The 14,780-nt window shown below is 43.0% G+C and overlaps 1 protein-coding gene across 1 annotated transcript in view; it reads right to left on the reverse strand.

Annotated features, from left to right (window-relative positions):
- The window catches only part of EHD4 (EH domain containing 4), a 92,438-nt gene that overhangs the window by 44,647 nt on the left and 33,011 nt on the right, over positions 1-14,780 (reverse strand). The window contains exon 3 of the mRNA XM_077127549.1: positions 11,205-11,302. Within this exon, the coding sequence (XP_076983664.1) occupies positions 11,205-11,302 (98 nt within the window). The remainder of the gene's footprint in view (positions 1-11,204; positions 11,303-14,780) is intronic.

Consider the following 14,780-nt stretch of genomic DNA (forward strand, 5'->3'; position numbering starts at 1 on the left):
CCCTTTGGAACTTCGTGCTGCCTCCAGAACTAAACCCAGTGTCCAGCCGTGTGCTCACCCCCAGGCACCCACCTTCTGGCCACCTGCACAGCTCGGGGCTCTCCAGAGGGGCCAGAGCTCGCACTCTTTTCTCTGCCTTTGCACACACCTTTTCTGCTGTCTTGGGTAGACTAATGGTTAAAGAAGCAGGTACGGTTATCTCCCCTTTGACAATGTGACTGGCAGCCACTGTGGTAGGAACTTCACATCATCATCTTAATCCTTGACCCCTCCAATGAAGCCCTGACCTTGCAGGCCGGTGAGCTGGACAATTTATTCTGAGAGGCGCTGATGAAGAAGAGCCCCTTCAGAAGGACAGACATATACAGATCAATGAAATAGAATTCAGAGTTCAGAAATAAGCCCTTACAGTTACAGTCAACTGATTTTTGACAAGGGTGTCAAGACAATCCAATGGGGAAAGAGCTGTCTTCTTAATAAATGCTGCAGGGACAACTGGATATCCACATACAAAAAGAATGAAATTGGATCCCTACCTCACACTATACACAAAAATTAACTCTAAATGGATCATAGACCTCAATGTAAGAGCTAAAACTATAAAACTCTTACATGAAAATATAAGAGTAAAGCTTCATGACCTTGGATTAGGCAAAGCCTTCTCAGATATGACATCAAAACACAAGTGACAAAATAAAATAAAAATAGATAAATCTGGATATCATCAAAATAAAAAACTTCTGTCTTTCAAAGGGTACCACCAAAAAGTGAAAAGATAACGCATAATGAAAAAAATTTTGCACAACATATCTGTAAGGTACTTGTAGCTAATATAAAGAACTGTTTCAACTCAAAAGAAAAGACAACCCAATTAAAAATGAGCAAACAAACAAACAAAATGAGCAAAGACCTGAATAGACATTTCTTCCAAGGAGATAAACAAATGGTTAATAAGCACATGAAAAGAAGCTTATATCATTAGCCATCAGGGGAATGCAAATTGAAAATTACAATGAAGTACCACTTCACACTCATTTGGAAGGTTATAATAAAAAAGACAGATAATAACAAGTAATGTCAAGGATATGGAAAAATTGGAACCTTTGTACACTGCTGGTGGGAATGCAAAATGGTGCAGTCACTTTGGAAAATAACTGGCAGTTCTTCAAAAGGATAAACACAGAGTTAACATACGACACAACAATTCCTCTCCTAGGTATACACTCAAGAGAAATGAAAACATATGTTCACAAAAACCTGTACCAGAAGATTCACAGCAGCATTATTCAAAACAGCCAAAAAATGGAAGCAACCCGAATGACAATCAACTGATAGATAAATAAAATGTGGGATAACCACACAATGGAATGTTGTTTGGCCATATAAAGGAACGAAGTAATGATTCATGCTACAATATGGATGAAACTTGAAAACATTACACTAGGTGACAGAAGCCAGTCATGAAGGACCCCATATTATATGATTCTATTTATATGAAATACCTGGAACAGGCAAATCCTTAGAGGCAAAAAAACATTAGTAGGTTGCCTAAGGCTGAGGGGAGGAGGGGGAATGGATGGTGATTGCTAATGGCTAGGGGGTTTCTTTTTGAGGTGATGAAGTGTTTTTAAATTGATTGTGGGGATGGTTGCACAGCTCTCTAAATATATGGAACCCCACCAAACTGTACACTTAAAAAAAGAGAATGCAAAAAAAATTTACATATATAAAAAAAGCCCTTTCTCTCAGCAGCATCACCAACTGCATCCCCTCCCGTGGGGGCTGGTGAGCTTCCCTGCCTGCTGCCATAGTGCACAGGGTCTGGGAGGGGCTTCTTCGCATGTCTGTCCATCCACCCCAAGGAGTGTTGGAGCCCCAAGCGAGGACTGAGCATCACTTGTTTTGACTTTTGGGATCCAGGATGGTGCTTTGTACATGGCAGATGCTCAATGTAAACGTGTGTTGAACGAATAATCTCTAGCATGCCCCTAATAGTGCCCATTTCTTTTTCATACCATTACTTCTAAAATGATGTAAAAAGTTAAAACACGTACACATACACAATATCTGCATGTTATTTTAAAATTATTTTCCCATCAAATATTTTAAAAATTGGAACCACCCTGGTAAGTGGTGATAAAACTGGAACCACCCTGATAAACATGACTTATCTGAATTTGGTATCTTTTCTACTTCCAGAGAGACCTAGTAGTTCAAAATTTAAAAGCTTATCATCAATAAAAAAACCAGGATATGTGGGAAAAAGGTATAAACACTTGTCCAAAAGAGTGTATTCGGCCTCTGGCACACTCCGTATCTCAAGTAACTTGACAAAATTTTCTCCTACTCTGTGAGGCAAAAGACTTTTAATTAGCAAGAAGCCAATGTAATCAGAAAATGAAACTCAGTCTTTGAAAACTCTTTGGCCGCCAACACCCTGCCCCCACGGCCCCCCGCCACTTCCACACAATGATGTTAAAAGGAATAATAACAACTAGTGTGTTAGGCTGGGAACTAGTCTCTCCTTCAATGTTTTAACTCATTTACAACAACCTTGTGTGATAGGTACTATCACTGCCTTCATTTAAATGTGAAATGAGCAAATTTTCCAAGGTCACATGGCTGGTAATGGCTGAGCTGAATCTGAACCCAGGCAGTGTGATTCCACTGCCCGCGCCCTTCCCCCACCCTATATAGGATGGCCCTTAGGGGCCTCAATCCCCTGATGGGACCAAGCAAAGTACATGGTTTAATTCTTGGTTTATAGACTGGTCAGTGTTGGTCACAGAAATGATCTCTGAGAACCACGAATATGCAGGAATCTAAAGCTATGTGTGAATATCTACTACTTGAATGTCTCATATTTCCAAAATCCTTTAAATATCGAGTAGGAAATATCTGAGTTCAGATTTACAATACCTTGACCTGCCCTCAGTCTCTGCAGAGCTGGTTCCTCCTGGGTATTTAGGTCTTGCAATGTTACTCCACAAGCTTCATCAGCTCCCTCTTGGAATGTGGCCCCAAATCCCACTCTGTCATTGAGCTCAACGCCTTATCTGTTTCTTTCTTAGTACTCGCCACAATTTACAATGTCTTTATCTGCTTTTTTTTAACCCGACTCTCACATCAGAGTCTAAGTTCCATAAGGCAGCAAACTTGCCCAACTTGTTTGCCTACCAAATATTTGTTGAACGAGTAATGACTCTCAATTTAGGTAATATCTTTCAGAACAATCTGGTGGATTAGTGACAGGCTGAATGGCCACATCAGGCTGTAGCGACTCCAGGACAGGCACATGGCCTTGTTCATCTTTATTCTCCCAGTTCCTGGCTTAGTACCTGGCACATAGGAGCTCTACTAATCTTTGTGTGTGTGTGTGTGTGTGTGTGTGTGTGTGACTTTTTCTCCCCATTGTTTTTTTAATTAGAGAAGCTGTAGGTTTATAGAAAAATCATACATGGAATATAAAATTCCTATATACCACCCATTGTCAACATTTGCATTCGCGCGGTACTTTTGTTACAATCCACAAAAGAATACTTTCATAACTGTATGATTAGCTACTGTCCTTTGTTTACATCAGGGTTCACTGTGTTGTGCCGTCCTATGTATTTTCTTCTAATCATTATTCTGTAACATATACAAGCTAAACTCTTCCCTTTTAACAGCTCTACTAATCTTGACTGAACTTGTTCATTAATGAACTGCCGTCAACCTGGAGGGCAGCCTCCACTGGTGGCCCTCAGGACTCTGTCCATGCAACTCCTGGATCCAAGAGTGAAGGCACAGGGCTGCTGATCAGGGCTGGGAGGAACCGAAGGCGACAGGGACAGGAGCTTGAATTGTTGCCAGGTTATATATCCAAGAAACAACAAAACAAAACAAAACCCAAAAGTCCCGGCACCAGCCACAGGACGGGGAGTAGGAGGGAACGGGAGCAGTACCTATAATAAGGGCTGCGTTTCCAGTGAGCTCAGGTGTCTGCCAGGTGCGGTGCTGCCTGGAAGCCAGGACGGTCCTGGGCTGTACTGGATTGTATGGTGACCAGAGGGAGGGAGCCGATCACGGTGCTTCACATCCCCCTGTGCTGGTTTGAAAGGATTACGTACCCTAGAAAAGCCATGTTTTAATCCTGATCCAATCTTGTGGGAGTAACTGTTCTTTTTAAATCCCTATTCAATAATGTAAGTTGGAATCTTTTGATTAGATTATCTCCATGGGGATGTGACACGTCCAATTGTGGGTATTAACTTTTTGATTAAATGGAGATGTGACGCCATCCATTCCAGGTGGGTCTTGATTTGTTTACTAGAATCCTTTAAAAGAGGTAGCATTTTGGAGAGAGTCACCAACAGAGCCACGAGAACCACTAGAGTCCACGCAGCCAGAGACCTTTGGAGATGGAGAAGGAATACACCCCCAGGGGTGCTTCATGAAACAAGAAGCCTGGAGAGAAAGCTAGCAGACGTCCCCATGTTCACCATGTGCCTTTCCATCTGATAGAGAAACCCTGGACTTCATCGGCCTTTCTTGAGTGAAGGTAGCCTATTATTGGTGTCTTAATTTGGACATTTCTATACTCTTGTTTTAATTTAGACATTTTTACAGTCTTAAACTGTAAACTAGCAACTTAATAAATTCCCCTTTTAAAGCCATTCAGTTTCTGGTATACTGCATTCCGGCAGCTTTCAAACTAGAACACCCCCTATTATTTTTTATTTCCTTCTTTTAATCCTAACAGTATCAAAGTAAGTCCTGAGGTTCCTAACAGGGGTACTTGACAGGCATCAACACAAACTCAGAGACTCGTAATGAATGCCAGTGCTTGTACACCTATTGTCCTTGGCGGATGTGTCCAACATGACTGGCATGGCCCCCATCACTGGCTTTGCCCTGGGATGTACCTGCTTCTGATGTGTTGTGAGCTCTCAGGTCTCCTGGTGCTTTTGAGAGGGATCTTTGCTGCCGCTGAGCCTGGCTAACATTTTGTTCACTTCTTCCTAGACCTTCAGGAGAAAAGACTCATTCCTCTTAGTGTGTGCTTTCCTCTCAAGCCCTTCTCATCACAAAAACCTGAGAGGAGAAGCCATTCTTACCTGGTCATCTCTAAATGTTCTCTCTCATTTACTGGGCAGCTTTCAAAATCTGGCCTGTTGTTTTTAAGTTCAAAAAACTTGTCAAGAAGGTGTGTTTGTACTTCTGAGATTATGGTTTGTTTTAGCCTGCTCTACTTCTTTGGGAGGTTTGTTTCAGCTTCTTATATTTCTTTTGGCACCTTTATTAATTATAGATTGGATCTCCATGCCCTGTTTCCTAGATCTTTCAATTTTTTTGTGACACCATGTTTGTACACGGTTGGTGGAACCTGGAAACAGCTCATACATGTTTACCTGTCAGTTTTCAGATGTCTTTTTTTTTATTCTTGAGGGCTTTTCCTCCATATTCCTTAGTGTTAGAAGGACCTAAGTAATGCTTATATGTAAATGCTAAAACGTTAATCAATGGTTTTGAAGCTTATGTTACCAGCAGTACAGGTAGGTCCACCAGTTTCACACCTTACTACTGTTTATTGCTTTTACTAGGAAGACATTTTCTGCCCTTTTATTTTTCACCATCTTCTCAGTTATAATCATTGACTTATAATGAAGAGGCAAGCATTAATAGAGAGAAGGCTTAAACATCAGAAGAAGAAACTAAAATTTTCATTTGACAAGCTTTTGGTCCTGAAAGAACAGATAATCTGTTAGAATGTTTTTTTTCTTCTAGAGTTACTTACACTTTAAATGGAAAAAATGGTATGATTTTTTGTTATCAAAGTCAAGTCTACTGAAGACTACACAAAACCTTATGTTCTAGGAGCCTGAAGGAATAATTATTTACTGCTAAAACAACACCTCAAGTGCTTATGAGCTAAACATATGGAATGGACAAGCAGACCAGGTGCCACATTAGAATTTTTCAAAGTGTTCCCCTTTTCAGACAGGGACCCTATGACTGCAACCAGAACCCAGATGTGTGTGCGGAGCGGTTGGAAACACACCCACAATCACGCTGAGTGCAGGAATAAATCCTAGATTATATTTAGGCTCAGTAAGGAATAAACAGCATTTCAGGAAGAAAACAGCCCAGGAGCCAGACTGATAAGAGATTGGGAATGAAAATAAGGATATGCAGGCAAATGTGCTCGCCTTCCCCATCACAGAGTGTCAAAAATCTGGATGTTGCCAGAGGTTGAAGAATGTTCTGAAGAGTGAACCAACTCAGATTTCACCTACCTACTTCAAGAAAATAATTTAGAAAATCTTAAAAATCTGAACATTAATTTATTGACTACTAAAAAGAAAAAAATGAGGAAAAGTTTGTAGGATTTTCAGGTAGCTATTACTTGATCATAATAAAATTATTATAAACCTATCAAAACATTTTTATTTCTGCTTGGTAGGAATTCAGCCCTTTATGTCAGCCAAGTAAGCTATGGTTTTCATTCCTGTCAACGCTAAAGAACACCTAGGGCTTTAGCTGAGATTCTACAAAGATTTCATGCACTATATGATTACTTTCCAGAAACCTACAACTTCCAGATGGGTTCCTAGGCCAGATAAGTCCTGAAATCTAGAGGGGTTGGCCTCTCCAGAACATCAACTATCCCATAGTATTGACAGCCCTTTCCAACATGAGAAAATTAGAACAGGCATAGCCCAAATGCCCCTAAAGACTGGCAGAAAGATCAAAGAAGAAGGTAGAGTTACAACAGAGAAGACAGATTTAACAAACGAAGATGATGCTGATTTTATATTGATATTTTTTTAGTCTCCAATGCCCAGGAGCAGCTGGAAGTAAAAATCTAAAATTGTGAAATTGTAACCCATACCAAACTCTGAAATCTGTTCTACAACTAATTTTTGTGGTGTGCTTTGAAATTTATTGCTTCTTTCTATATATGTTTTCACACACACACACACACACACACACACACAAAGAAAGCTATGATTTAGTAACTACACATAATCTTTTGTTCCTAAAGATTTCCTTCTAAATAAATTAAACTAGAAGCATGTAAAGGGTGACAAGTTTCCATAATAAAGCAGTGTATTAAAAATTGCTCCAGAATCAATCGTTCTAGTGGATTTCATTTATATAGTTCCTAATACAGAGGTTAATACTTATTATTATAATATAATTATAAGCATTATAATAAGATAATGCTTATTCCCCCAAAATGCTGAAAATGCATTCTTGTCAAACCTAACACCACCACAACCATTATGCTGTGTTTTTTTCTAGTCGCCTAGTGACTATTTGGCCTAGAGACTGAGAAATGCCTACGTCCTCCTTATAATCACACTTGTCTCCCCCTCCCCCTCCGCATGGGCTAGAAGGGAGTCAGGTTTATGAGGTAACAAGAGAGAGAGCAATTAACGAGGAAGAATGGAACTCCCAGGTGAGGTAGCGACTAAACCCCAGGTTCACAGTCCTCACCTTTGCTTTCACCATCCAGGAATTAGGATTTCTTACTGCGGATATACACTCAGTAAGGCGAACCGGCCCCAGAGTTCTGGTACCCTCGGTAGTGCCCTGGAGGTGTCCGAGGGCTGCGAGTGACAATGTGAGGCCAGCCCCCAAGTCAGGTACCCGCCTGTCCCGCCTGACCTCACCTTCCCCCCAGCAAAGCAACACAATGCACCATCACCTATCTCGTCCCAAGTTGGGATGAGCGCTGGGCTTGATGGAGTCAGAGGGTCTACCTAGGGGTGCTTAGCGGGCCTCACATGCTCACCCGCTTCATTCCGCAGCTACGCCTCCTGCCCAGCAGGCTCTCATGCCCGGGTGTGCCCGGACCCGCTGCAGGCCGGCGGGCACACTGGGTCTCACACAGAAGCCTCCAGCTACTGCCTGAAGCAGTCACTCCTCCAAGCACATTCTCCAAAAGTGGCACCTTTTCAACAGTATTTTCTCTGTCCATTCTCTAGCCACAGAGCTTGTCACCCTCGGCTTAGGTGCTGGGGGAATAATCTCATTGTTGCTAGAAAGCTCTGCTCTTCTGGTGGAGTGACGGTGGGTGGGAGTTTCCTCGGCCATGATTGAGCTTTGTTCCCCCCGACTGCTTTCAGGTTTAAGTTAGAATATGAACACTAAATGATTAGCTCAGGGTAGACACCTAGCAAGGGCTCAGCTCGCTATATAGTGGCTGTTATCATATTGCCATTATTAACATACACTTCAGGTAAACACTTTAAGAGTATAAGAGGGACCAATTTGATGAGAATCAGTTGCTCAGCTTGTTGAGGGTCAATACACCCAGTGCAGGAAGGAAAAAGGACAAGGCGGTGGAGGTGGTGGCTCATCAGCTGCTACCTTTCCTCTCTTGCAGGCTAAATACCTGCAAGAGAGGCAAAGACCTGACTAGTAAAGAACCTGGGGGGATGTTTTAAACGTTTTATGGGATCACAATATGTACTCACTACATTACCTAATCCTGAAACACATTCCTGGTGAACAAGATGCTGTGATCTGACTTAGCTGGAGGAATGGAAGCAGATAAGAGCACATGTGAGAGAAGCGGTACTGTTTGCAACAGTTTAAGCTGAAGTAGCTTTAAAATACTATTCTTTGGAGTTGATGTGTTGAAAATGTCAGCTGAGTGACTCCAACCTACAGCTGAGTGTGCTCCAAGGACCCTACAGCAGCTGAGCCTGAGAACCCGGCCACAGTGGGAAGTGCTGTCACTGGAGCTCGCTGTCCTTCTGCCCCAGCTGCCATGTCCATCAGGGTGGCAGCACCATGTGCTATTTCTGTGCATAGGATGTGAGTAAGAACATGCCAAGGCAAGTTAGACTAGGATATGAGTCATATTTTTATAAAGCATTAAAAAGAACTGATCTTCAAAGCATACTGACAGCACAACGCAATTGTAAAGGAGATGCAGTTTGAAAGACACTTACACTTACTAAGCAAAGGCGAAATTCTGAAAAAGATAAATCAGACATTGGCCAAAGACCTACTGCTGAAGATAAATGGATGGGGATGAAACAGTTAGGTCTTAATATTTAGAGGTAAAAAGGAAGATTTGTTACTAGCATACTTTGACCAGACATGAGGATGGAGTGAGACATGGGCACCTTGGGAAAACAATAGAACATGGGTTTGCTTTATTTTATCTGCAAAGCAATCCTTCTGGGGCATAATCAATGTTCCTAAAAAGGTTCTTTAAAAAAAAAATCTGTTGGCAATGAGGTATAAAGATTAACAAAAAGATAACCAGCACTGTTTGCAAAGTGAAAAAATATCAATAATCACAATATCTACAAATCAGTTAAACTACGCTGTGTCCCTATGATGCAACACAAGAGCTCCTAAAAGGAATGATGTGTTGGCTGGATTGTCACATGGAAAAAATCATGTCTCAGGGGGCATGCATGGTAAATGCCTTCCTGTTAAAAATAATGTGCTTGTATGTGTACAGGCCAGTCTCTAAAGAGCCAGAGAAAACCATTCATAATTATTATCTGGGACAGAGAGTGATTTATTTTATGTCCTTATTCATTGTTTGACTCCTTTACATTAAATATTTATTATTTCTATAACTGAAAATAAAACTAACAAAGGTGCCCATAGCAGAGAAGAACAGCAGCTCTTTTTCTGTGACTGCAAAGTGGCTGGTGGCCTCAGGGCGGCCAGCTGCAATGTAAGCCCTCTGCGGCCCGCTGAGTCCCTGGCTAGACTGCCCAGCCTGCTTAATAGTGAAACACAGAAGGGCAAGCGCTGGGAAGAGCAGCACACAGTGACCTCATCGCAGGGCAGTACTGAGCTCTCTGCGAGGCCAAGGAAACAGTAGAGTTGGCATTTCTGAAATGCCAAATGCCATGAGAAAGGAGGGCAAGGCGTTTCTTTACCTTACCACGGAACCCTGGCTTTCTACCATGGTAGGTGTCCCCATGGCCTGTGCAATTGTACTTCTGCTTCATGAGAGGTGGTGGCACACCACACCCTGGCACACCAGCATTTCTTTCATAGTTTGACAGGTAAGGGGTTGCAGAGTTATCAGGGAGAGGTGACAGTGGCAATTCATCTGCTCCATCTCCTCCCTCTCAACAAAGCTTCTCTAGGAAGCTTTCCTGCGTGTCAAGGGCCAGGGGAATTACTTGACCTGCCTCTGTGACCACAGGAATCCATCCTGATGCCCATATAGTCAGGCATTTCCTCTGTACAAGTAAACCGTGTCCTCTGGCCGGCCCCTTTCCCTGATGGCCCTTTTCTCTGAAGGGCGGTGGGATGGAAGAAGAGAACAGCAGTTCCATCTGTTTAACCACAGTGCCTGGGTCTGGAAATAGTCATCGCCTCATTGTTGTCTTCTGCAGGCTAAAGAAGCCCAAATGTCACTGTTCTTTACCAAGTATTTATTATTCCTTGTAGAGCTCCTCTGAACTGATGGCCTGCACTTTCCCCACCCCAGAGCTTCCCTTAAGTAATGCCTCTACAGCACCCAGTTCAAATGTCACTTCCCCTAGGGAGCCTTTCCCATAACCCCAAGGCCAGGCCAGAGCCCCCCTTCTATTACACCCTGTCACCCAGGCCCATATCTCATAGTGCTTATCCCATTCCATTTACTTATATGCTAACTTGATTAATATCTGTCTTCCTCATTAGACTTTAAGCCCCTCGAAGGCAGAAACTGCACCTGTTTTTCTGCATCCCCGGAACATGGCACAGTGTCTGGTGCAAAACAGATACCCGAAAAGGGTAGCTCAGTGAAAGAATGATGCAAGGGTTACTAGAGTGGAATGTATACCAACCAGGTAGGGAAGCGGCTGGGAGGGGCTTTTCTCCCTTGCTGTGACTAGTTTGATTTTGATTTTTTTTTTTTTTTTTGCTATGCGTTCAACTGAATAGTTAGCAATGAGTATCCTGTCTTAAACTCTGACAAGTTATCTGATGTGGGTATTAGTAATAGATGACAGGGTTTAAAGGAATTAAGAGGTGACGGCTAAGATTCCACGGAGTTTCTCATTTGAAAGGGCAAAACCTTGGCTGTTTCTTAGGGCCTCTCCAGCTCTGAATCCCAGGGCTGCCCAGGGGTGCTGTGGGGTGCCCTGGCCGTGGCTGTCCTGGAGGACAGCCTGACTGTGACAGCAGACAGAGACCCTCTGCTGACCCCACCGAGACCCCCAGGCAGTGCTGGGGGGCGGGGGGCAGGCAGCACTGACCTCGGCTGATGCGCTGCTTCTCCCCAGACAGGATGCCGGGGCTGTCGATGATGCTGATACTCTGCAGGACCTGATTGGGCAGCTGGGAGCACATGAATCTGAAAAAAGAGATCAAAGGTAGGATCAGGAAGTGCACACTGCAGAGAGCTCCAACGGTACAGCTCTTTGGCCACTCCGGGCTTACTGCTGTCATTGGAAAATCGGAGGTGACTAGAGGGGCTTCAAAGTGCCACAGAGCAGAGATGCTGGTCCATGGGGCTGTGTGGGTAGATACATGGGACCACTAACCTCATGAGGAAGAAATGACCACTAACGTCAAAACAAGTGGATGCTCAGAAAGGTTAAGTAACTTGTTTGGAGTCACTCAGAGGAGGGCCTTAAACCCAGGTCAGCTTGACTCCAAAGCCCTTGAGATTTGCCAGCCCCTCTTCTGTGCTGCTCCTTACCCAAGCATCCATCCTGGGCTTCTCCTCTCAGCACTCCCATGCCTCCCTTAGGGCACAATGCCCCCCGGGGCTGCAGTTTCCTCCACACTGCCTACTCCGGAGTGGGAGAGCTGGAGGGACAGGGGCTGGTTCTCATTGTCTAATGCCCCAGGCACTCAGCACCTAGCCTGGCATCCTGTTATAGCTTCAGGCCCAGGGTGGGGCAGGTACCTGTGGGCCACACCCTAAGTTCTCCAGGTACTTAAAAGCCCTAGGGGTACATTAAGAGCAGGTGAAGCAGCTAGAGTTGGGGAAGGCTCTGGCTGAGCAACTTCAAGCCTCTTCCCTTGTCCACCACTTGCTGAGACCATCTCCTTCGATGTGACCTTTCCTGCTGAGGTTCAAGCCAGCTGTCCCAAGGTCCACCTCACAAGGAGCATGGCGATGCGGGAAGAAAATGCTGGCCTAGGGGTTAGCAAAACTGCATTCAGGTTCAAGTCAGTCCTTACCATAAAGGGCAATAAGTGGATAAGGGCTTCCCCCCACTGGGCCTCAGTTTCCTCACATGTAAAGAGAAAGTTCTGGACCAGAGGTAGGTGATGAGTCACAGAGGGAAATGTTTGTTGGTTCCACTCCGGGCAAAAGAGCCTGACTTGGATCTCTGTTAGGCTTTGTTAGTTTTAAGACAGAAACTGTTGAGTGCCTCTCCTTTCCCAGTACTGTAAATGGCTAACTTCTGTATCTGTATGAGCAGAATCTTAAAAATGCTCAGCAAAAGCTCAATTCTACCATTCAGTGGAATTGGCAGGGATTACTCATAAAGTAAATACGTGGGGAATGCAGGACAGGGTGGCCAGCCCAGCCTCCACAGTGCATGTGCTAACGGCAGGCCCTACGGGTAGGGGTGGACAAGACATGTAATTACTAACATTGCAAAATAACTTTCTTTGAAGGTGCTCAGGACAAGTTTCTCACACACTGTCACCTGTATTTTCAAATCAGCCCAGGAAGATACTATGATCATTTTGCCCCTGGAAAGACTGAAGCACAAAGCAGTTATGACATCCTGAGGTCACACTGTTGGTGCATGTCTGGAGGCTGTAACCTAATACTCCTGGGGTCAGTTAAGTAGAACTCAGGCCACAATTTTAAAAACCTCAAATGTTAAAAATAAGGGGTCATGCTAATTCAAGAGAAGCCCCTTATTTCTGGTTTTCTCTTTTTTTTCCTGCACCCCAATCTTTGAACAAACCCACTTCCTAATATTTGGAGAGCAAATTTGTGAGAATAAAGTTTACCTAGACCATTAAGCACCTTGTAAGTTCACAGGGAAAAACCAGCACTATCTAACCCTCTAGAATTGGGGTAGAAAGAGAGATTTCTGAACACATCTGCAGTGGATGACAGCTCTGGTCAGTGATGATTTAGCCTCTTATCACAGTCTGTTTATCAGACAGTCTGAGACATTTGGCAGTGCTGAAAACATTGCACATACGTGAAACTATTTTACACAACTATAATTGTGGCGAGACTGACCTAAAATCATGAGCTCACACTCGGTATCAATTTTTCCAAAACACAAAATCCCTGGATTGTAGTGTGAGGTTAACAGAGGGATTCAAAAATTTTTAAACTGTTCACTAGCTCTGTGCAAAGCAACATTTTGACATTCCTCAGGCCAGGTGACAAGACAGTAGAGGCGAGATGCATGAGCCATGAAACAGGAGCCTGTCAGACGTCTCTGCAGAATGCACAGGGCTGCATGACGAGTACCCAAATGGACAACCGCAAAAGGAGGCGAGAGCAGTGCTCCGGGGGTACCAGGAAGGGGGTGGTTGGTTTGTATGTGCAAAGCTGAGAGCCCTCTGTGAGAAAAAGCCAATAGGGGCGAGGGGGCACCGGGAGATCTGCACCCCCAAGTAGTGGCACAGCTCACACTCTATGGGTTAGAGCCACAGACAAATATTTTCTTTAAAATAGTTATACTATAATCAGGTAAAACAAAACAACAAAAAAGGCCCCTAATCCTATTATAGCAGTCATGTCTTTTATGCTTTAAGAAAGTAGCGTAGAAAGCAGGGTGATTTCTCTTGTACTTCACAATTGGCCTCAGGACAGGCCTTCCCTGTTGCTGAAATGTTTCCAAGCACAGATTTGCTGTCCCAGGATGAATTTCCTACTCCTTCCCTGGAGAGGCTAACACAAAGGGTATTTGTGCCTTGCCTTCTACATTTCACATTAAATATGCTGGCATGTGCTGGTTAAACCCCGGAGCCTCATCATAAGCTTCTATGAAGCATTTCCCTCATCCAAGGCCAACCTGATACATTTTGTTTTCTGAAGCAAAAGGACTAGGGGGAGGAGATGAAGGGATACAGACTGTACAACGGGACTGGATATAAAAACTCAGAAATGGACAGCACAATACTACCCAATTGTAATGCAATTATGTTAAAACACTGAATGAAGCTGCATGTGAGGTATAGGTTTTTTGTTTTTGTTTTTTTTGTTTTTTTTTTCTTTCTATTATTGTTTTAATTCTTATTCTGTTGTCTTTTTATTTCTTTTTCTAAATCGATGCAAATGTACTAAGAAATGATGAATATGCAACTATGTGATGTTATTAAGAATTACTGATTGTACATGTACATTGAAATGATTTCTAATTGTTTTGTTAATTCTTTTTTTAATTAATAAAAAAAAAAAAAAAAAAAAGGACTAGGGGGAGCCAAGATCCCACATGAACCCCACCTGTGTCATCTGCACATCCAAGGAAAGCTCAGGTGTAGAATCGAGGGGATAAAAAATGGTAACATTGTAAGAGTAGGTGGTAAGGTCTCAGCTGCATTGCTAGTTCTGCTTCAGAGTAAAACAAGGGGGTGAAACGATTAAATTTTTAAAATTGCTTCCAATATTAAAATTATAACTCAATGATCAAAATATTAAAATGAAGACACAAGGGTTTGAAGAGAATAAAAAACAAAATAAAACAAAAATGCTAAAATCTAGACTTTTTTTTTAGATACAGAACAGATTTCAGAGTTTATTATGGGTTACCATTCCACTATTTCAGATTTTTCCTTCTAGCTGCTCCAAAACACTGGAGGCTAGGATAAATATATTTTTTCTTTTTTGTGAAAAATAACATATA

Source organism: Tamandua tetradactyla, chromosome 14 (assembly GCF_023851605.1).
Source record: "Tamandua tetradactyla isolate mTamTet1 chromosome 14, mTamTet1.pri, whole genome shotgun sequence".
Lineage (NCBI taxonomy): Eukaryota > Metazoa > Chordata > Mammalia > Pilosa > Myrmecophagidae > Tamandua > Tamandua tetradactyla.